Source organism: Telmatherina bonti, assembly GCF_933228915.1.
Source record: "Telmatherina bonti genome assembly, chromosome: 6".
Classification (NCBI taxonomy): Eukaryota; Metazoa; Chordata; class Actinopteri; order Atheriniformes; family Telmatherinidae; genus Telmatherina; species Telmatherina bonti.
Window position 1 is genome coordinate 25,950,232 of NC_136624.1, and position 19,878 is coordinate 25,970,109.

At 36.1% G+C, this 19,878-nt stretch overlaps 1 protein-coding gene across 2 annotated transcripts in view; it reads right to left on the reverse strand.

Moving 5' to 3' along the window:
• col2a1b (collagen, type II, alpha 1b) overlaps positions 1–19,878 on the reverse strand; it is a 46,181-nt gene that overhangs the window by 5,345 nt on the left and 20,958 nt on the right. For both annotated transcript variants that reach the window (XM_079242306.1, XM_079242305.1), the window contains 30 exons: positions 19,181–19,279; positions 18,911–18,955; positions 18,350–18,448; positions 18,103–18,156; positions 17,774–17,881; positions 17,031–17,084; positions 15,868–15,966; positions 14,507–14,560; positions 13,636–13,734; positions 13,294–13,347; positions 12,938–12,991; positions 12,547–12,600; positions 11,964–12,017; positions 11,437–11,481; positions 11,256–11,354; positions 9,524–9,631; positions 9,395–9,448; positions 9,190–9,243; positions 9,002–9,055; positions 8,729–8,782; positions 5,917–6,024; positions 5,742–5,795; positions 5,580–5,633; positions 5,116–5,277; positions 4,114–4,221; positions 1,353–1,460; positions 1,053–1,106; positions 653–760; positions 347–400; positions 25–132 (listed from right to left, as the gene is read on the reverse strand). In XM_079242306.1, coding sequence (XP_079098432.1) covers positions 25–132; positions 347–400; positions 653–760; positions 1,053–1,106; positions 1,353–1,460; positions 4,114–4,221; positions 5,116–5,277; positions 5,580–5,633; positions 5,742–5,795; positions 5,917–6,024; positions 8,729–8,782; positions 9,002–9,055; positions 9,190–9,243; positions 9,395–9,448; positions 9,524–9,631; positions 11,256–11,354; positions 11,437–11,481; positions 11,964–12,017; positions 12,547–12,600; positions 12,938–12,991; positions 13,294–13,347; positions 13,636–13,734; positions 14,507–14,560; positions 15,868–15,966; positions 17,031–17,084; positions 17,774–17,881; positions 18,103–18,156; positions 18,350–18,448; positions 18,911–18,955; positions 19,181–19,279 — 2,313 coding nt within the window. The remainder of the gene's footprint in view (positions 1–24; positions 133–346; positions 401–652; positions 761–1,052; positions 1,107–1,352; positions 1,461–4,113; positions 4,222–5,115; positions 5,278–5,579; positions 5,634–5,741; positions 5,796–5,916; positions 6,025–8,728; positions 8,783–9,001; positions 9,056–9,189; positions 9,244–9,394; positions 9,449–9,523; positions 9,632–11,255; positions 11,355–11,436; positions 11,482–11,963; positions 12,018–12,546; positions 12,601–12,937; positions 12,992–13,293; positions 13,348–13,635; positions 13,735–14,506; positions 14,561–15,867; positions 15,967–17,030; positions 17,085–17,773; positions 17,882–18,102; positions 18,157–18,349; positions 18,449–18,910; positions 18,956–19,180; positions 19,280–19,878) is intronic.

Genomic DNA, 19,878 nt, shown 5'->3' on the forward strand with positions numbered 1-19,878 from the left:
TATACAGTCAGTATTATTACTTACTGGGGGTCCTGGAAGACCCTGCAAACCAGTGAAACCTCTGTGTCCCTTCTGTCCTCTCTCACCAGATTCTCCTGCTTCCCCTTTGTCACCACGGGGTCCTTGGGGTCCCTGAGGACAAAGTAAGTACAGACTAAAATGTGAAAATTTCAAATTCAAATTCAAGATTTTATTCTTGAAATGGCTAAAACTAATTATGAGTTAAAAATTATTTATGCAGACTAGAAATTAGTAAATTTCAAAGTCATTTCAATTCAATTCAATTCAATTCAATTCAATTCAATTCAATAAACTTGCCCCTCAAATGACAATTTATGGTACATACAGGCATTCCTCTGGCTCCAGCAGGTCCTGGAGGTCCAGCAGGTCCTTGTGCACCCTGAACACCAAAATAAACAGATGATCAGAAGTACAAATGTTGTGCCTAAGAAATTAACCGCGTTGCTTTTAACTGACAGTTATGGCTGCAATTTATACCAGGTGATTTGCAAATATTCAGTAAGCAATAATTTCTCTCGTATAAATCTTATATGAGGAAAAGAAACTGTCATTCATTAGCTTTTTTTCCCCTAAAACATTGTACTCTGTGCATAAGAGGGCGTGTTTTGCTTTTGTTGGAGTCATAACTCACGGGCTGTCCTCTGTCACCCTGCTTGCCAGTGGGGCCCACAGGACCAGGAGCGCCAGGAGCGCCTGGAGCACCAGGGGCACCTGCAGGACCAGTGCTACCACGATCACCCTGCAACAAGGATAGCAAAAAAGAAACAGATATGACAACAGGATCACCATTCTGTACAAAAACAAGAAAAGCAACATTACTCCAGCAACATAAAAGAAAATCCACTAAACAACTATTACTTTAAGCACACAGAAGCTAAAAATAGGTCCTTGTTGTTCCTTGTGGCCAGTAAATGTGTTATATAAATTTCACTACACAGCATCTTGTAACATACTAACTCACAGAACATGGTTAGTGGTCTATGAAAGCAGCATCACACAAAACGGTAACCTGTATATTTAGTGTTTCTCACCTTGATTCCAGCAGCACCATCTCTACCAGGAGGTCCGTCAGATCCAGGGTTGCCCTGCCAAACAATGGAATAACATCAAGTGTTAATCCCTTCAACCACCACTCCACCAGATGTCATACTGAATACAGATTGGCTGCATAATCATTCCCACTACAACGAAACACATTACCGACATGGTGTAAATGCAATGCAAATGTACATGTGATGCAAGCAGCGCTGCATTTTAATGGACATTGGGGGCCACAAAATGTGGAGGTTATGAATCTGATCACAGGTGCTGTAAGTTGGCCTTTATCTGACCTCCCTGCCAGGTTCTCCTGCTGGTCCAGTGAGTCCAGGGGGTCCAACAGGACCGGGGGGTCCACGGTCTCCAGCACCACCAGCAGCTCCCTGTTTTCCTGGCTCACCCTGAGAGTAAAAACATGGCTTGCTTGACATATTTGCAGCTACTGCATGATTGACAACAGTGGAAGTAAAGATCTTTTTGGAAAGGCATTCTCCTATTCTTCTTAAACTACACAGAGCAGTTCAGTTCAACTCAGGTGTTCAGGTAGATTTCTCCCCATTCTGAAGATGGCAAGTTTTAATGTTTATACACTTCCAGGTCTTTGCAGTCTGCTGGAATCTTAAAATGTCAACTTTAGGTCCAAAAGTTGCTGTAAACATTAGAGCTGTGACAATATGCTTTTTTCCCCCGATTCGATTCGATTCCAATTTTTTGGTGCCAATTCAATTTAAATTGCGATTCTCACAATTCTTCGATATTGATGATTTTTGTAGATTAAAAAACAAAATAAATACATAAAACTTTTTCATTTTTCTTGATTTCAGTTAGGAAAAAACAACACAGTAGTCAGATCATCATTCTGCTGCTATAATGCCCAAGAAGACAAGTAAAAAGATCATTAAAAACAATATAAATGACAACAATTTTAAAATGAATTATTTGATAAAATACTGATGGATTGTTGATTAAAAAAAAAAAAAAAAAAAAAAGATTTTTCAACAAAAAATTGATTTTAAAATTGTGAAGCAAAAAAATCCAGATTTTCGATTTTTCGATTAGATTTTCCCACCCCTAGTAAAGAAGCAGTATTTAGTCTTTTTTTTTCCAAAGCTTGACCTGCTGACGTCAAATCTATCTGAAGGGAAATTCTGCCTGGGAAGGAAATCACAGGTCTGGGAAGGATATTGTTCATCCATTTAGTTAAAGAGTATAACCATCAATCATCAACTACATGAAAGGATGTAAAAAAAAAATCACCAAATGAAAAAGTGTTATATGATGCTTCATATTTTAATTAAAAAGGAAAAAATATTTCATGTATATATTGGACAATTATAAAACCTCAAAGAAGACATAAAAAAACCTTAGGAACACAACAGAAACTGAATCTGCAGCTCACTTTTATATTAAAAGCATATTCCTTGGTGACTTTGGCATCCCTGCAAATTTCTTGGCATCTCCTTGTTGCATACTGATGAATAATTAATGGTAAGGACATGCCCAGTGAGATGCTGTAAGTACAGGATGTGGTTCATGTCATATCAAGTAGTTTGAGATGTTAGCAGGGAAAGCTTTCTGATGTACTGAACATTAGACAGAATCACAATGAGAAAAGTCCTGGTTCAGCCGAGATTTGTTCTGACTGATCAAATTAGGGCACTGCAGGATGTCAGTCCAGAGTCTGTCTGCCAGTTTTCCACTTTCACTTTACTGAGTGACAAAACTGTCAGCACTACGCACATATGGCGGATTCATGAATATTTATCAGCAGCCACGACTGCAGGGTTGAGAGCAGTTTAACTTTGTGAATCTGCTTGTCTGGTTGTGTGTGTCATTATGATAAAATGTGGTCATGGAGAAATACTGCTAAAGGAATCAATGGAAAAACTCGAGGTCTTTGTATAATTGATATGTCTGTGGGTTGATTTTATTAGAACATTTCAAGAAGTGTGCAAGTTTGTGTGTGACTGTCTAAAATAAAAACAAGGACTGAGTTAGTAGAATATTGGTCTCATCTGTCCTACAGGTGCCAAGTTATAGATCGTATCGTATAAATGCAGGTTAGACTGTTTAACCATTTTAAAAATGTCCATCTCCTTACACAAAGTGATTTGTTAGCATAATACAATTTGAAAATAATTGCTGAATGCAAAATTGGTTGAAAAATGATCAATAAGCATGGTCTTTCTTTTTAAGTGTAGGTTAAAGTAATTTTATTTTGGGCCCAGTACATGTTTCCACTTGAGATATACTATTATTTCATGTCTCCCCTTCTCAGTGAGAGAAACTCTAATAAGATGCTAATTCCACTGAAACCGTGACTTAATGGTCCCTGCAGTTATGTGAAAAAATGTTTGCATATATCAGCTGTTAGTCAAAATTTGCTGGAAAAGATGTGCAAATCACATTTTTATGCCGGTATATATTTTGACAGATACTCTCAACAGGAATAACAGCAAGAGTGTAAAAAAAGAACAAACCAAAAAACAAATACAGTCATTAAACTTTATGAATAACTAAGAGTTTGACTTAGAGGATGGGGAGGGTATCTACTTAAATCTAAGTTTTTACTTAAGGTTACTTAGAATTGATGCTCTGACTTATCATAGCTCTTTGGTTAGCATGAGCAGGACCTACTCGATATAAAGCAGTTAGTCATAATGGTCATAATGGTTTGGCTGACAGGTGCGCTTTATTTTTCATGACAAAAAACTGCAAACCCAGACATTTAAAAAAACTATAAAAAAAAAAAAAGAAAGAAAAAAACCACAGGAAATTGACATATTATCAGAACTCTGGATAACTAACTTTTTTTTAATTAGAATACTATTTAATCAATTGACAAACTCATTGCTGCATTGTAAATTGAATATCTTATGCATTTGTACAAACAAGTTAATTGAGGATGCTACCCAAGGCTACCAGAAATAGTGAGGAGCATATTTTTGTCTGTCTCAATGAGACTGAATTAATTAATCAACTAAGTGAAAAATTATTTCCAGTATAATCAATTTGAAAGTTGAATTACTTGAATAAGAAAGCATTATTACTTACAGAGGGTCCGGGAAGACCAGGGAAGCCTCTTTCACCTCGCTGTCCAGGCAGACCAACAATACCGCGCTGACCAGCCAAGCCTTGAGGACCCGAGGGACCAGGGGGACCCTGAGAAAAAAACAAAATAGAAAATGTCATTAATTAGTAGAAAATCTTTTTTTTTTTTTAGCTGTGTTTTAAAAGCTTATTTTCATGAAAAATCCCGTTACTAAAAAAAAGCCACGTTAAGGAGTCGTTGTGGGTGTATCTTCACTGGCACTTGCTGCACCTGCGATTTTGTTCACAGTCGCAGTTGTACATTTCAGTGTGTGCATCATCTCTCTGTCTACATCATCCTCACTTCCACAGCCTGCTCTGTCACAATGTCCAACACTTCCCCGAAACAATGTTCACGATAAACACCTGACTACATGACAACTGAGACACACCTTTCAGCACACAATGATCTGATGTTGTAATGCACAACTCAATAATTCCTATACGGGATGAAATCTATAGAAGGGAAACGTCTTGGCGCTGTATCTATTTAGATGGTTGAGTAGGCTATGATCTTTGATACCAGGTGTAATTATCTTGACAGGAATCATTGTTTGTTTATAAAGGATGCATGTGTGCAGCTGGGGGAATAAAAAAGGTAAAAGCCTGGAGCCCAATCATGAGCCTGTCACTGGAGGATACTGCCCTTTACTGTCATATGTCTTAGTCTGCCATTAGTCAGTGATGGACACTGACAGCTAAGAGTATTAATGAAGAATGTGTCTGTTACTGATAAAATTGGCTGTCTGGCCTGACAGAGCTACTGAAATTAAACCAGTAGCTCTGTGGGGGAAAACAGGTTTAATCAGTTTCTTTTGTCTTGAGTGGCTAAAACAGAACCCACACGCATCAGCACGAGGGTGCTAGAGAAATCACCGTGGTATTTCATGCATAAAAAATCCATATCTACACAACACTCTTGCCTATTACTTGAGTGTAGAGGAGATAAAAAAAAAAAAAACTCACAGGAGGACCATCCTCTCCAGGGTCTCCTTTCTCTCCAGCAGCCCCAGCAGGACCACGGAGTCCTGCATCACCCTGCCTCCCTGGTGGTCCACCATCTCCTCTCACTCCCTTGGGTCCATCTTTGCCAGGAGGGCCAGCAGGACCAGAGGGTCCAGGATTACCCTGAGGAGTTTAGATATGAGAGGTGGGTGAATAAGTCTTTGAGGCACAACAGTACATGCTTTACAGTTTGTTTCTGTACAACAACAAGTCAGACGTCATGAAGGAAAATAACCTGCAACTTTTTTGCTGCACCTTCACATTAGTAGGATATTCTTCCTTGCCATACCTATGATTTTTCCCCATATTGCCAAATACTATCTATCTTTTTTTTACAATTCAACGTTAAAATTTAATTGGTATATTTTAACTCATGCACTCTAAATGCAAGCTTTGTAGACAAGCTGTCAGAAAACTGAACTTACATTGGGGCCAGGTGGTCCAACTCGGCCAGCAGCTCCAGGGAAACCAGTGGCACCCTAACAAAGAAGGAATAATTCAGGCTAAGACAACCATGCACAATGACAGTTTCCATTTATGTTACTATCAATGGTAAATACTAAACAAATTTTAAACAAGCCACTTACAGGAGGACCTTGAGCACCACGAGCACCTTTAGGTCCAGAAACACCTGTTGGACCCTGTAACAGAACACATTGTGTTACAGCCTGACATTTGTTTTGTGTCAGTGGCTCAATGAGCCATAATTAAAATGTTTTGGTTTCAATGACATGCAGCTAAAAAGAATAGGATGACACTCACTGCAGGTCCAGGAGCACCAGATGGCCCTTGGGGTCCTGGGGCACCAGCATCTCCCTTTTGTCCTGATTCTCCCTGCTCTCCCTTGGTTCCAGGCTGACCGTCAGCACCCTGACAAGCGATAAAAAAGAAAAGAAAAAAGAAAACTTTACTCTGTGGTCGATGGGGACCCAGTACAGGTGAATTAACAATGGGAGGACATGGCAATCTTTTATCTGTACAACTTGCAGATGATTTAATGATTTTTTACTTCGACAAGTGAAAAACAAAGGACATTTTTCTAGATGTATTGCATGTATGTTTCCATCTTAGAGCATGCCACAGTGGAACTCAGTTTGGTTACATTTTTTAAATGATAAAAACAAGAGTGAATCTGTAATTTAACATTAGCATCCAGAGTATCCATATTATCTTAGGCAAAAATCTATGAGGGGCATAGACAAGGACTTTCTAACCAGTTTAATGATGAAAAATAGTTTTGTCTTAATGGACTGCAAGTCATTTGGAAACGTGATATGAAATATTACTGACTCTTGCAGTTATGATGCGACTTGTGATAAATCAAGCAGATTTCAGCTTTATATATGGCGGTTTCATTTTGCCTCTGACTTCTCAAGTTAGAATGTCTCTGTGATAAAGATTCTTCACATGTTGATATTAATATCATAATAAACTTTCAGTGTATTTCATGGCCCTAAAGAACTATAAGTTCTTACCATGTCAGGTCATTCCTAGCAAAGCTATTCCCTTTGAGTGTTGTTCTTATCCTTATTCTGTGGTACTTGAAGCCAAAGGAGTTGGCGTAGCATAACATAGAACTGTCTCATAGTGGCAGAAATATTCACTACACAGTCACAGAAATATACTTCAAAATGGACAAAACCTTATTGCAGAAGAAGGGTTTTAGACAATTTGACAGGAACAGTGGCGGCTTTTATAGCAAAGTTAAGAAAAAAATACAAAACACTGATAAGCTGCTGCTGATTTAGTTAGTGTCCATTTCTGTTTTCAGTCTGTGCTGCACGAAGCTGTGATATTAAAGTCTGTAGGCTGTGAACAAAAATGACTACACCTGTTGTTATGTTATTAGTCCTGATGGAAAATCTATGATAAATCATAATGGAATCTGGGGGAAAAAGCATTTAGAAAGATTGTGTTGTCACAAATGTATTGACCAAATCTACTTGAAATGATGTGGCGTATGAAAAACAATTATTTGATCTCTCTCTGGAGTATTTGGAGAAAAGCAAATAAATGGACTATATATATATATATATATATATATATATATATATATATATATATATATATATATATATATATATATGTATATATATATATATATATATATATATATATATATATATATATATATATATATGCATATATATATATATGCATATATATATACATATATATATATATATATATATATATATATATATATGCATATATATATATGCATATATATATACATATATATATATATATATATATATACATATATATACATATATATATACATATGCATATATATATATATATATATATACACACACACACATATATATATATATATATATATATATACATATATATACATATATATATATATCTATATATATCTATATTGTCCATTTATATATATATATATATATATATATATATATATATATATATATATATATATATATATATATATATATATATATATATATATATATATATATATATCTATATATATCTATATTGTCCATTTATATATATATATATATATATATATATATATATATATATATATATATATATATATATATATATATATTATCCTAGTTGGGAAAAATGGAAAATTGTCAAGGTACGTGGCGAACCTTTTTCCTACAGGTTGTTCGTTCCAGTTTTTCTAGGTTTTTATTATTCCTTTTCACTGTAACCCACTGCTCAGGGTGGGGGACTAAACTGAAGAGAAAATTCAGTGCAATCCATTGGCACCATTAGTTTGTAAAATGCTTCTTAGAATTTAATTGAATTCCATTATTATAAATGGGATTAATGTGGCCAATGTAATGGATTTGTTTTAACTGGATTATATCTGAACTACAATGACTTGTATTAATAGAAACTGTGTCTGTAAACATACCTTGAGATGACTTGATTTAGTATTGGTGCTAGATAAATAAAGCCAATTTCAGTTGGGTTGGTATAAAGAAAGATTTATGTATGTAATCAAATCAATTAATATATAGTTCTCTTTGCTGAAGAGGAGACTGTCTAGCATGTCACTGGTAAACAATAGTAAGGCCAGCAGCTAAAGTATAGGAGTGCATTAGTGCATATAGCATGAGTAGCTTCCACATTTGTTAAAGCCGCATTAATACTAAAATTATATAGCATTTTGGCAGAAGTATTTGCTTGCTTATTTTCAGAAAGATTATTCAGTAATTCATAAATCCACAATAAAAGGTTTAGAATAGCTGAATCTGCCTTTCATATGTTTGCAAATTGCAAAAGCATTGTTTTTTTTAAAACAATGTTTTTGAAAACCTTTGAAACTAAGGTTTTTAGTTTCATCATTTGATATTTTTTTTAAACTACTTTCAATTAAGTATAGCATTTTGTGAAATGGCACACAGGACTCTAACATTTTTTAAATTTGTATCGTGAATATTTATGGTTGGATAGAAATTCATATTTATCCAAAATTGGTTTAGTTTCATATCTACTTTCATGCAGTCTGTAGCCCTGAAGTTATTTCCCTTTTTTTGCAGTGCTGTGGTAAGAGATGGTCATAGTATTATTTTTTTATCAAACTTACAGGAGGTCCAGCAAAGCCAGCAGGTCCCAGAGGTCCCGTCTCTCCTCTGTCACCCTAAAAGACAAGAAAGAGATCACACAAAACTCAAACCCTAAGGTCACATAATAGAAAAGGTTTAAACTAAAAGTTTTATGAAGTTTTATACGAGGTCATTCTCAAACTGACAGTGTTTAAGAATAAGGTGGAAATGTAAGTTGTATCTCTATAAGAGATTTTTCTAAGACACAAGCATCTCTCACAGTGAGATGATACCAGTTACACTGCAAAACTTACCGGAGCACCACGAACACCAGCAGCTCCAGAAGGGCCAGCGGGGCCAGATTCACCCTTCATGAGAACACAAAAACATCATCAGCAAGACGTCAAGGTCTACACAGCTGTGTTACATACACTGACAGACAAAGATTTGATCTTGGTGCCATAATCTACTCATAAGAGTTCATCCACAAACTAACGCTTACCTTCTCACCATTGGGACCAGAAGGACCGGGAGGACCAATGGGACCAGTAAGACCCTGTAACAAGAAAATTTGAAGCAGGATGAGAGTGAATATTTAGCTTTTATTCAAAAGTAATTATCTAATATTTAAGAAATTTTTTTTTAAATCAACTTCTTTTTGAGATTCAAACAGATACGTTGCTTCAGCACTGCCTGTTCTCACTCACTCTGGCACCATCTTTGCCTGGAGCACCTTCAGGACCTTTCTCTCCAATGTCACCCTATAGGGGGAAAAAAAGGCATCATATTTAATCATGAAATGTTCTTTTGAAGAATTTGTTCGCTTTATGGCTTACTCTGTCTCCTTTGGGTCCTGGAATGCCAGCAGCTCCTCTCTCTCCAGGCATACCCTGTAGGCCTGGGGGTCCCTGAGCTCCGGAAGCACCAGCAGGTCCAATGGCACCCTATTACAGATCAGAGATCGAAAGACAGGTTAAAGCAGTGACTCCAGAAGTTTGAGAAAGAGGCAGAAGTATATTTAAGGTTACTCTGAATGTAAGTACCTGCACAGGAATGGTTTTGAACAAGATTTTCCCCAAATAGTAAAGCATATGTGGCCTAAATATGAACCATAACTAGGCCAAGAATACCTAAAATGTCCCAGATTAGGTCCAAATGTGTCTGCTATTTGGATTGTAACCATATTTTTTGTCACAATTTGAACTGCTTTTGCTACAACAAACTGTACAAACTCAAAATCATAACAAAAAAAAAAATGGTGACAGTCTCAAAGGTAAAGCACATTTGCATATATTGAATATTGCATTCAGGGTTATCAGGGAAATCAAACAATAAAGAGAATAAGTCAAATAAATAATTCCCTCCTTTTCTGGTGTTCTTCACACAGAAGAATAAACACAACATATAAATAATTTATAAACAACAACTAATTAGATTGGTTTAAGAAATTGAAACCATCTCCAACCCTGTGTGCTCCTTTTCAGCATAGGTCCACTCAAAAACAAAAAGGGACTTTCATCAGGAAAGAATCTGTTCTCCAGATCAAAGCCAAACAAATGAAAGCTAATTCAGTCTTTGATATTTTTTTAAAGTAACTCCACCAGGTCCACGCCCAGCCAACACTTGTGAAGCTTATCAGCAGAGCATGCTGTTGCAGCAACAGCCACACAAATCAGATATCTGCTCCCCATCTCCTGTCATTAAGGGAAACAGCAGGAATCATACAAGTGCAATTTTTTGGATGTCTGTTCTTTGAAACTGGTGGTAAATCTGAATCAGAGACTGATGACTGATGCATGATGACGTGACTTGAACAACAAATTGCTCTGCAGCTTTCTTTTTTTTTTCTCCAACCCCCCCAATCCATCACCATCAAATTCATCTCAGCTTCATAATCCTCATCCTCTCTATCTGCTCTTGTCTGACCTTATGGGAAGAAAATCTATACACTGGGATTAAAATCTGAGCAGATAACGAACCAAAAATGGGAACTGCAGCTGCTCAAAGTTCTTTGTTTACTCATGGAGCAACAGTGACAAATTGCCATATCTGGAACTTACAGATGCACTTCTAGTGAGGCTTGAAGTACATCAAGCTACCTGTAGGAAAGGAAAAACACTGAAGCACTGAAGTAGGATCTAAGTATACATAAAAAATCTTGGATCTTGTACTTGTAAGGAAAGACAAGGTAATGAATGGGGAAAAAACATATACAAAGATCCAAAACTGAACTGGCACAGATTTAATACTGGCAGCTGGTGGCACTCTGACCCCTGAACCAGAACTACCCAACCTTTTTTTCATTTGTGGCAAAACAGGTTTCTTATGATCTTTTCTTAAGTCTAAAGCAAATTTTTCCTTCAATTGTAAAAAAGATTATCAGAAAAATATTTTTTCATTCTTAATGAGAAATAAAATTTCTGCAAGGCAGACCATAAGCTTTAATTATAGTTAATTCCCATTCATAAGATTGTGTGTTCATCATCAATAGAACTGAACTGAGCAGCTGTTTCATAATACTATTGCAATTTCAAAATTTCAAAACCATCCACTGGTTCCTGGTCTCACCTTGGGGCCGTCAGTTCCAGGAGTTCCAGGTAGACCTCTTGGTCCCTGCAGACCCTGAGGGCCAGCAGCTCCTCTCTCTCCAGGGAATCCACGCTCTCCCTGAGAAGTAGTACAATTAGCAGCACGTCTAATAATCAGATGGACAAATTTCAGTAAAATTAAATGAAGACTAGGAACTTACTCTGGGTCCAGTGGCACCAGCAGGCCCACCCTCTCCAGGAACACCCTAAAAAGACAAACAGAAGTCAGGACAATATCGCATTGTGATTGGTAAGCAGTTATATTTTTTACTGACTTACAATGAAAGAAACTAAATCACAATCAGAAGCAAAACATACATGAAAACAAGATATGATAAGAGATCTTATTCACACCATCTTACTGCAACATAATACTTCCACTTTTATAGAGAAATGGCCTTATAATTGGTTAATATAATTCTCTTTTAATCACACTCTTTGAAAATTTCTTAGTTTTTATTGAACTAACGTTACATATATTTTTATGTGGATACTATTTTTGTGCAGCACAGCTATGAAATGAAATAAGAAAAACACAAATTATGTTGATCTTGGGAGGAAAGTGAATAATTTTAGTGTCATAATGGACACAGTAGAGCCTTAGAGTTTTTCTCCTCAGTATTATGACAGAAAATTACTTGTAGTTCTTCTGGGACTTTCAAACTATAATTCGGAAAAGTCTACTAACCTGGTCTCCAGGTTTCCCTCCTTCACCAGGAGGGCCAGGGGGTCCAGGAAGACCCTGTTTAATTAAAAGAGAGAAAAAATTAGTGATATAAATCCTTAAGGGCACAGAACTGAAAATGATGGACTTCCAACTGCAAAGTCATAATGTTTAAATACAGAAGCAGTTTTGTGTTTAATTCAACACCTTGCTTTGTGATTTATATACCTGCAACATACGCAGGACATAAAATGGACATATTAAGGTCTCACTGTACTGAAACATTGTATATCATGATTTTCTGTAGTGTAACAGACATACATAATGGCCTCAGGAAGTTCTCAGTGGCCTGCTCTGGCTGATCAGTGATATTTTAGGACATCCACATGGAAATGGAAATGTTTGCAAGAATACAAATACTTGTCCTGACTTCATAGATGAACTGCTATCAGAGAACCTGGTCCTAGCTGATGCTGAGAATATCAGTGACAAACCTACTGATGTTTTTACTTGATCACTTACTTATGACCTCAAAATAATGCCACATTTATCTTATTTTTCATTTAAACATCAACAAGCTATTTGAGGCGAAAGTATACAGACTCACCTGGAAGCCGGAGGGTCCAGGCTGTCCTTGTTCTCCTCTCTCTCCAGCAAGACCCTAAACAGACAACCCACAGTTCCCGACTGTTACATTCTGTTATATTGAATATTTCAGAAAATATAGTAGTAAAAATTTGCTAAATGTTCAATTTATGATGCTCTAATATTTGGAGAAAACGTGAATAAAGTGGGAGTTGCTCTTTTATTGGACTGAAATACAATTTTCTCAACAAGCAAAAGAGGCAAGGACCTTTTTCCCCACAAATAGCTTTCACAGAGGCAGTCTGGGATATGGAGAAATTGACAAGCGCATCTAAGTGCAGACTTGGAGAAGGAAGCGATAACATCAGTGTTGAAGCTGTATAGAGTTAGATATGGGATTTTGAAATACATACAGCAGGGCCAGGGGGTCCAGCAGGGCCAGTTTCTCCATCTTTGCCAGGCAGACCCTGAAGAGAGAGAACAGATAAATATCATAAGTTAAACAACAGCCAATGCAGATACTATCAGAACAATTAAAATGTATAGTTTTATCAGAGCTTTTGAATAAGATGTTTCCAGAACAGATCAAGAACAGTCACAGTCATAACATTGTTTATTTATTTTGAAATTAGTGTGTTAAACACAACCAATCACAGTTCGACATATTGTAAAATAGGAAGATAGAAGCAGGATTTAGAACAATAGTACAATTAAATCTATTTGGAAGACTGAAGCGTGTTTCTTAAAGTACAAAAAGAAGTTAACTTACTCTTAGACCGGGAGCTCCAGCCAATCCTTTCTCACCACCTTTGCCAGGTTCACCCTAACAACAGAAGTAAAATGCAGCTGTCAGTCAAAAATGCCACTGCTGCTCCACTTGATGCTGCTCCTAATTATAGAATAGAGGTGGAAAATGTGTTGATGCACATAAAATGGTATGAAGGTGCTCAGCAGCCTGCCAGATGGTGCAAGTAAGGTGCGTTGCGTTCAGCAGCGTAATCTTAGCATCAGAAAAGAAAATATCAAATATTTACATTGACCTGAAATTAAAATGTTAAACAGATAATAAAAAGCAAAATATATTTTTCTTTTTAATATCTTAATTACTTACAGTTGCTCCCTTGGGACCAGGGAATCCCATGACACCAGGCTGTCCACGGGCTCCCTGAGGACCGGGGGGTCCTGGACGGCCATCCTCACCAGCAGCTCCCTTTTAAAGTAAAATTCACAGTTACAAACAACTGATAAGTCCGTGAATAAATTTATTGACGTGAGACTGTGATAATTGGGAATGACGCTCAGATGATCTGGACAGAAATGGATCTGAAGGTTTGGTATGACAGTAAGGAAATAAATGTTCAGTGTTGTTTGATATAAAACTGAAACTTATGTAGCTAAAATGCAAAATTTTCTCCAAAATAGAGTGGGGAACAAGTCAGCAAAGAAAAGCAAAAACTTTACAGCTCCAAAAATCCTCCAGTCTCTCCATCTTTCAGTCATAAAATGTGAAACATCTGTAAAAGGAAAAAGTGCTAATCTTGTGCAAAAGTATGTCAAGTTTACAAAAAAAGTGAAGGAAATCAAGGAAAAATAAAACATAAGACTTGAATTAAATGTGTAAAATGATTACTATCCAAAAGAGGCCTTGTTCCACTCAGTTTCACGTGAGAGTTCTGGTTTAGACACAGTTGTACAGGTTAAAAATTGAAAAAAAAAAAAAAAAAAAAAAAACAACCCAAAAAGAAAAACAACAAACACTTAAACTTTGTGAATTTGATGTGAATGCTGAATTAAGTTTCAGTATTATACTGGTGTGTAATGAGTTGATAGATCTTGTGCAATTTAGTTTGATGAAAGTACAAATAAATCATTAGATGACATTACTCTATCTGTTTGTTCCAAAAGCGATATAAAAAACCCCAACACACACATGATAACAAGAAATATATCATTCATATCACAACATGAAAAAGTTCACCTACAGAGGGTCCAACTTTGCCTTGAGGTCCAGCATCACCAGGGCGACCAGTCAAGCCCTGTGAGAGAAAAACAGAGTCTGAATAAGTCTTAAAACCCATTCATAGAGACATGTACAAAGGCAACAAGGGAGCATAAAAGTATGCCAGTGCAGGAAATATAGGTATGTTTACATGGCTGATTGACTGTGTGTTAAATAACTAAGAACTGAGACCTGAATTAGACAATAAAACAACGTTGACTGAATTATTTGCCCATAAAATAATAAGAACTTGGATATTAGATTATTGGATATTAAGTTCAATGACTTCAATAGGAAATATAAATGCTGCAAAATAATAAGTAAATTGTGTTTGAAGAAGCATTTAAAGAATGAACGTAGACTCAACTAATTTCACTTATGAAACACAGATTCTCCTCAGGGAATTCAGACATAACAAAAAAATTGTAGTTTCCCAAGTTTTAAGCTGATCAACTTCTTCTATTGCTTGTGCTCCAACGCTGTAGGAGTAGTAATGCTTTATTAGTGCAGAACGTCTGATAAAACATTTTATAGTAGAGGGAGCTGCACCAAATGTCATGAATTGCCTCAGGTAATGACACCTTATCCAGCATGATTTAGGACGAAAAACTACAAGACTGGTAATGAATTAAACCAAACCCACTTTACATCGTTGCCTGTCATTAGCAATGCAAGGTAACGTAAGCTCTTACTGATACAAAACACCTGAACCTCTGACCAAACTGTTAGTGTGAAGTAGATTTCAGGTTTTCACTGCCCATATATTCCATGGTATAAACATTGTCTACCCCTTGAACTGTGATGCTTTTACACTACAAACAAAGTTTGTAGTGTAAAATCTGAAGTCAAATCAAAACTAATTTAAACTATTTAAAGTTTAGTTGTTAGTATTTTTATGAGACATTTACTGTTATTTGTAGGTTACAATATCAAAATACTTGCTGAAAAATGTCTTTGGATGCAAAGTGATCAATGATAGAATCCAGTCTTGGATACAGATGGGAATAAATGCTAAAATCTTTGCATCTAGTGACTCACCTCGAATCATCCTGCTCTGAAATGTAGTCTAAAAATGTTTAAGAATTTCACAGGACAGATCAATCAAATAAATCAAATCAAAGATACTTTATTCATCCCCGAGGGGAACTTCAAAGTTCATATAAGATCAGCTCAAAAAACACTTTAAGTTAAAACCCCAGCAGACAGCTAAATATATTTAACAATGAAGAACACTTCTGAAAAAGATTAAATGAGAGTTGACACTATGTGTTTTATACTTCCACCTTCTTAAAAATGACCAAAATCAAGTTCTGATATTGCCCCCTTGGTGCTGAAAAAGCTTACCCTTGCACCCGGAAGTCCAGACTCTCCAGGACGTCCAGGGTCACCACTTGCACCTTTTGGACCACTGGCTCCAGGGGGTCCACGTTCACCAGGAGCTCCCTTTATTAGGAGAAAGAGAATAAAGCACTTGGTCAAACGCTGAAGAGGTGACACAATTTTCAACCCCAGAGGAAATGAGTTTCCATTTTAATAGTGTGCAGGAGTTTCATTGACCTGCTGGAGATGAGAAGATTAAAATCTGATAGATTCATTTTAGTTTAAATGAAACTGTCTGTGGGAAGATAATGTTAAATGAGATGTTGGCTTTGGAGATATGGGACATGTAGGTCAGCGGTGTATGAAGGGGTGGTGAGCTATGCTGCCACCTTCTGGCCATAAAGTGGAATTACATGTATCACGAATAAACAAGTTTCAAGATTGTTGATGCTGCTGAGAAAATAAAAGAGCTGACAAGCAGCACTTTTTGAATTTAATAAAAAAAAAAATCCTCCAACAACAAACACAAAAAACAAACCAAACCAGTACAAACAAGACAAAACAATGTCCTTTTTTTGCTGAAAACTTAGGTGCTGATCTGAGTTCAGTGAGCTATGAGGTGACACAGCATACATTATGTGCATTATCGACCACATTATTCTATCATCTGCAAGCCACTTTATGCAGTTCAACTTGAATTAATTATTATAATATATATGTGAGGGGAAAAGAGATGTGGATATGTCATTTGAGACATGAGTCAATAAGTTGGTCTTAATAATGCAGGTTAATAGAATTTGATATAAATAATATGAAAAAATATCACAAAAGTACAAAGGACATATCCAATTTAGTTTAGGACTTTGTTCTGTTTTAAAAGGTCAGTTAAAATTAACGAGCCCATGTACCTTTTTAAAGAAGAAAATAGATTAATAAGACATATGGGATTACAAAAGTTTCGTAGGAAACCTTAAAACCGTTTTATCTTTCAAGTTTCAGCCTCTAGAAAATCACAACGCTATTATTCTTTGCAATGGTGATATTTCAATAATTGTAATCAAAGGGAAGCTATTCAGTACATTTACAAATATATATATAGATAGATAGATAGATAGATAGATAGATAGATAGATAGATAGATAGATAGATAATTTAAGGAGTCTCAGCGTTACTGTGATGATTCTCACCTTGAGACCAGGCAGACCATCTTGACCTGGGAAACCACGGTTACCAGGGGCGCCCTAAGCAGAAAACACAATATCTGATCTGATCATTTGCAACAATTCATCTAGACATAAACATTTAATCTATTAGTGGATCTTGTGGCCATCACGTACAGCCATGACTGAACCACAGGTAACTTCTACAAAGTCATGACCATTGGTACTGTCTTGTTCTATGGGCCTTTTAAAGAAAACAATGGTCTATGTTCAATGTTCGATGTTTGAGTACCTATCAAACAAAGCTGGCACTGCAGTTTCAGAGACACCATAGTAACAATGGTGACAAAAATATGGCAGCTGCAATGTTTGTTGACCTACTGGATATAAATGGTCCAATATAGCATAATATTTATTCTAAGTTCAGTTCAGTTCAGTTCATTTGCCATTTACAGTATTAAAACCACATTGGAAGGCAGTAGTAAGAGCACATTAGGCAAACATGCAACCCATCTAGAGACATCTTAAAATCGAGTAGAAATAAAAATAAAATAATAAATAAAATGCAGCACTTAAAAGATAACTAAAACAATGACTAAAATGAGGTGCATGTCTGAGGCATTTTCAGAGTGCATTGTTTAAAGTCACAACCACTGGTGGAAATGAGCTTTTTGTGTGACGAGATGTGGTGCATATAAAAAACCATAATGTATTGTGAGCTAGTGAATTGGTTGAAAATACCCAATAAATATACAGTACATGGTACTTACTCTTTCTCCAGGGGGTCCAAGTGGTCCAGCAGCACCAGGTTCACCTCTGGGTCCCCTCTTGCCTTCTTCTCCTTGTGGGCCAGGTGCTCCCTGAAGACCAGCTGGTCCCTATTTCCATAGAGACAAAAAAAAAAAAGAAAAAAAAAAAAGAAATTGATTTTGAATATGCAAATCATAAGATAAACAATTTATTGATAAGAAAAAAAAAAGAAATGCGACAAAAAGAAGAAAAAAACAACAAAAATATGAACAGCAAAAATATAAACAACAAAACAAAGAATAATACTTCATTATATTTTTGGGGACAAGTAATTGAAAACAAAGCTCACAATTTCTCCTTTGGGTCCAGCTTCTCCTTTAAACCCTGGAATACCTGGATCTCCCTAAAAACAGAGATGACAACAAATAGAGAAGAGGAGGGGAAACGGATTGCTTAATAATTCTCTGGGAATTTTCATTATTTTGTATCTGAAAGTCAAGCTGATACTACTTGTGAAATGGGAATGAGCTAAACTATTTCCAAACTCAAATGAAATATGCTATCTTTTAGTACAAGCTGAGTCAGTTAGTACATACAGATGTTCCCTTTGGTCCAAGAGGTCCAGTTGCTCCCTGAGGCCCAGGAGGTCCACGAGGTCCAGGGAAACCAGGAGCCCCAGCAATGCCAGGAGCACCCTATGAAGAGAACAAGAAGTACATAGAAATCTGTCCAAATATAAAGTTAGTAAGCTTACTGGATGCAGATCTGAATAACTCTCCAGTGAATTTATTAGTGGCAAAACTATCGTACTTGGTTCAGTGACATTACAGTGTACATCTCCATGTAATGGAGATAAGGCATTTCTTTTAACTTTTGATGTATGAAATTATAAGTGATAACATGACCTATAACTATGAAGTACAACTCAAACTAATTTCCATATACAAACGAACAAACCTAAACATGATGTCAGGTACACACATTATGTGCAATTCTGTCTACATGCAAATGGACTAAAAACATGCATTATGTACACTAGTGTAGCCCTAAACTTAGCTACAACAACACGCCACTCTCGCCTCACGTTTTTGCAATGCCAAATTAGGAAATACACATAAAATGAAATGAAATGAAATAACTAGTTGTTTTCAACTTACAGCTGAACCTTTGGCTCCAGGGATACCATCAGTACCAGGGTTACCCTGTTAAAGAAGAGAAAAAGTAAACAAATAAAGCAAAGTATAACCACAATCATAATTCATCCAAACGATCACACATGTGGGACTGACTTGTCTAATTAGAAAGGTCACAAAATATTGTGTCTTTGTTTGTCAATTGTCTTTGTTTCTTAAGCTAAAATAATAGATTTCAGCAGACATATTAATGCAAAATTGTCTTTTAAAAAAATAATGCTTATTTCATCTTACAGAAGCACCAGAAGGTCCGGGTGATCCAGGAGTGCCAGACTCTCCACGGGGTCCCTGTGCTCCCTCAGGTCCACGAGCACCAGTCGGTCCAGCTTCTCCCTGAACAGAAACAAAATGAAACATGAATAAATCAACAACTATAAGCAGGTTTATGCTTACATATAATCAGTGACCACAAGTCAAGATAAAACAGACAACTTTTACAAAATCTAACTTATAGAAACATGTAAGAAACTGTAAGAAGTACAGCATGTTTTCTCAGGGCCATAAAATTAAAAAAGGGAGGAACTGATGATAACCACGTTTATAGTTAAGATTAAAAACTCAGTTGTTATTCTAAAATGTATATTGTTATTCATAAAAAAAAACGTTCAACAGTATATATGTATATATATGTATGTGTATATATATATATATATATATATATATATATATGTATATATGTATATTTTAAGTCATTTTTTCAAAACCATGAAGTAGAATTGCACTCAAATACTACAAGTTAATATTGCAAGCGATTTTGAATCACATTTAAGTTGGAAAGCTATAATCATAATCACTTAAAGAAGGATGATGCTTGAGAATTATAAATCAAACTTTGTAAATTAAGACCTGCAAATCACACTCTGCTGCATTTAATATACCAAGCACATTCAGTTGCACTCTGTAATACTTTATTCCACAGGCAGTATAACCCA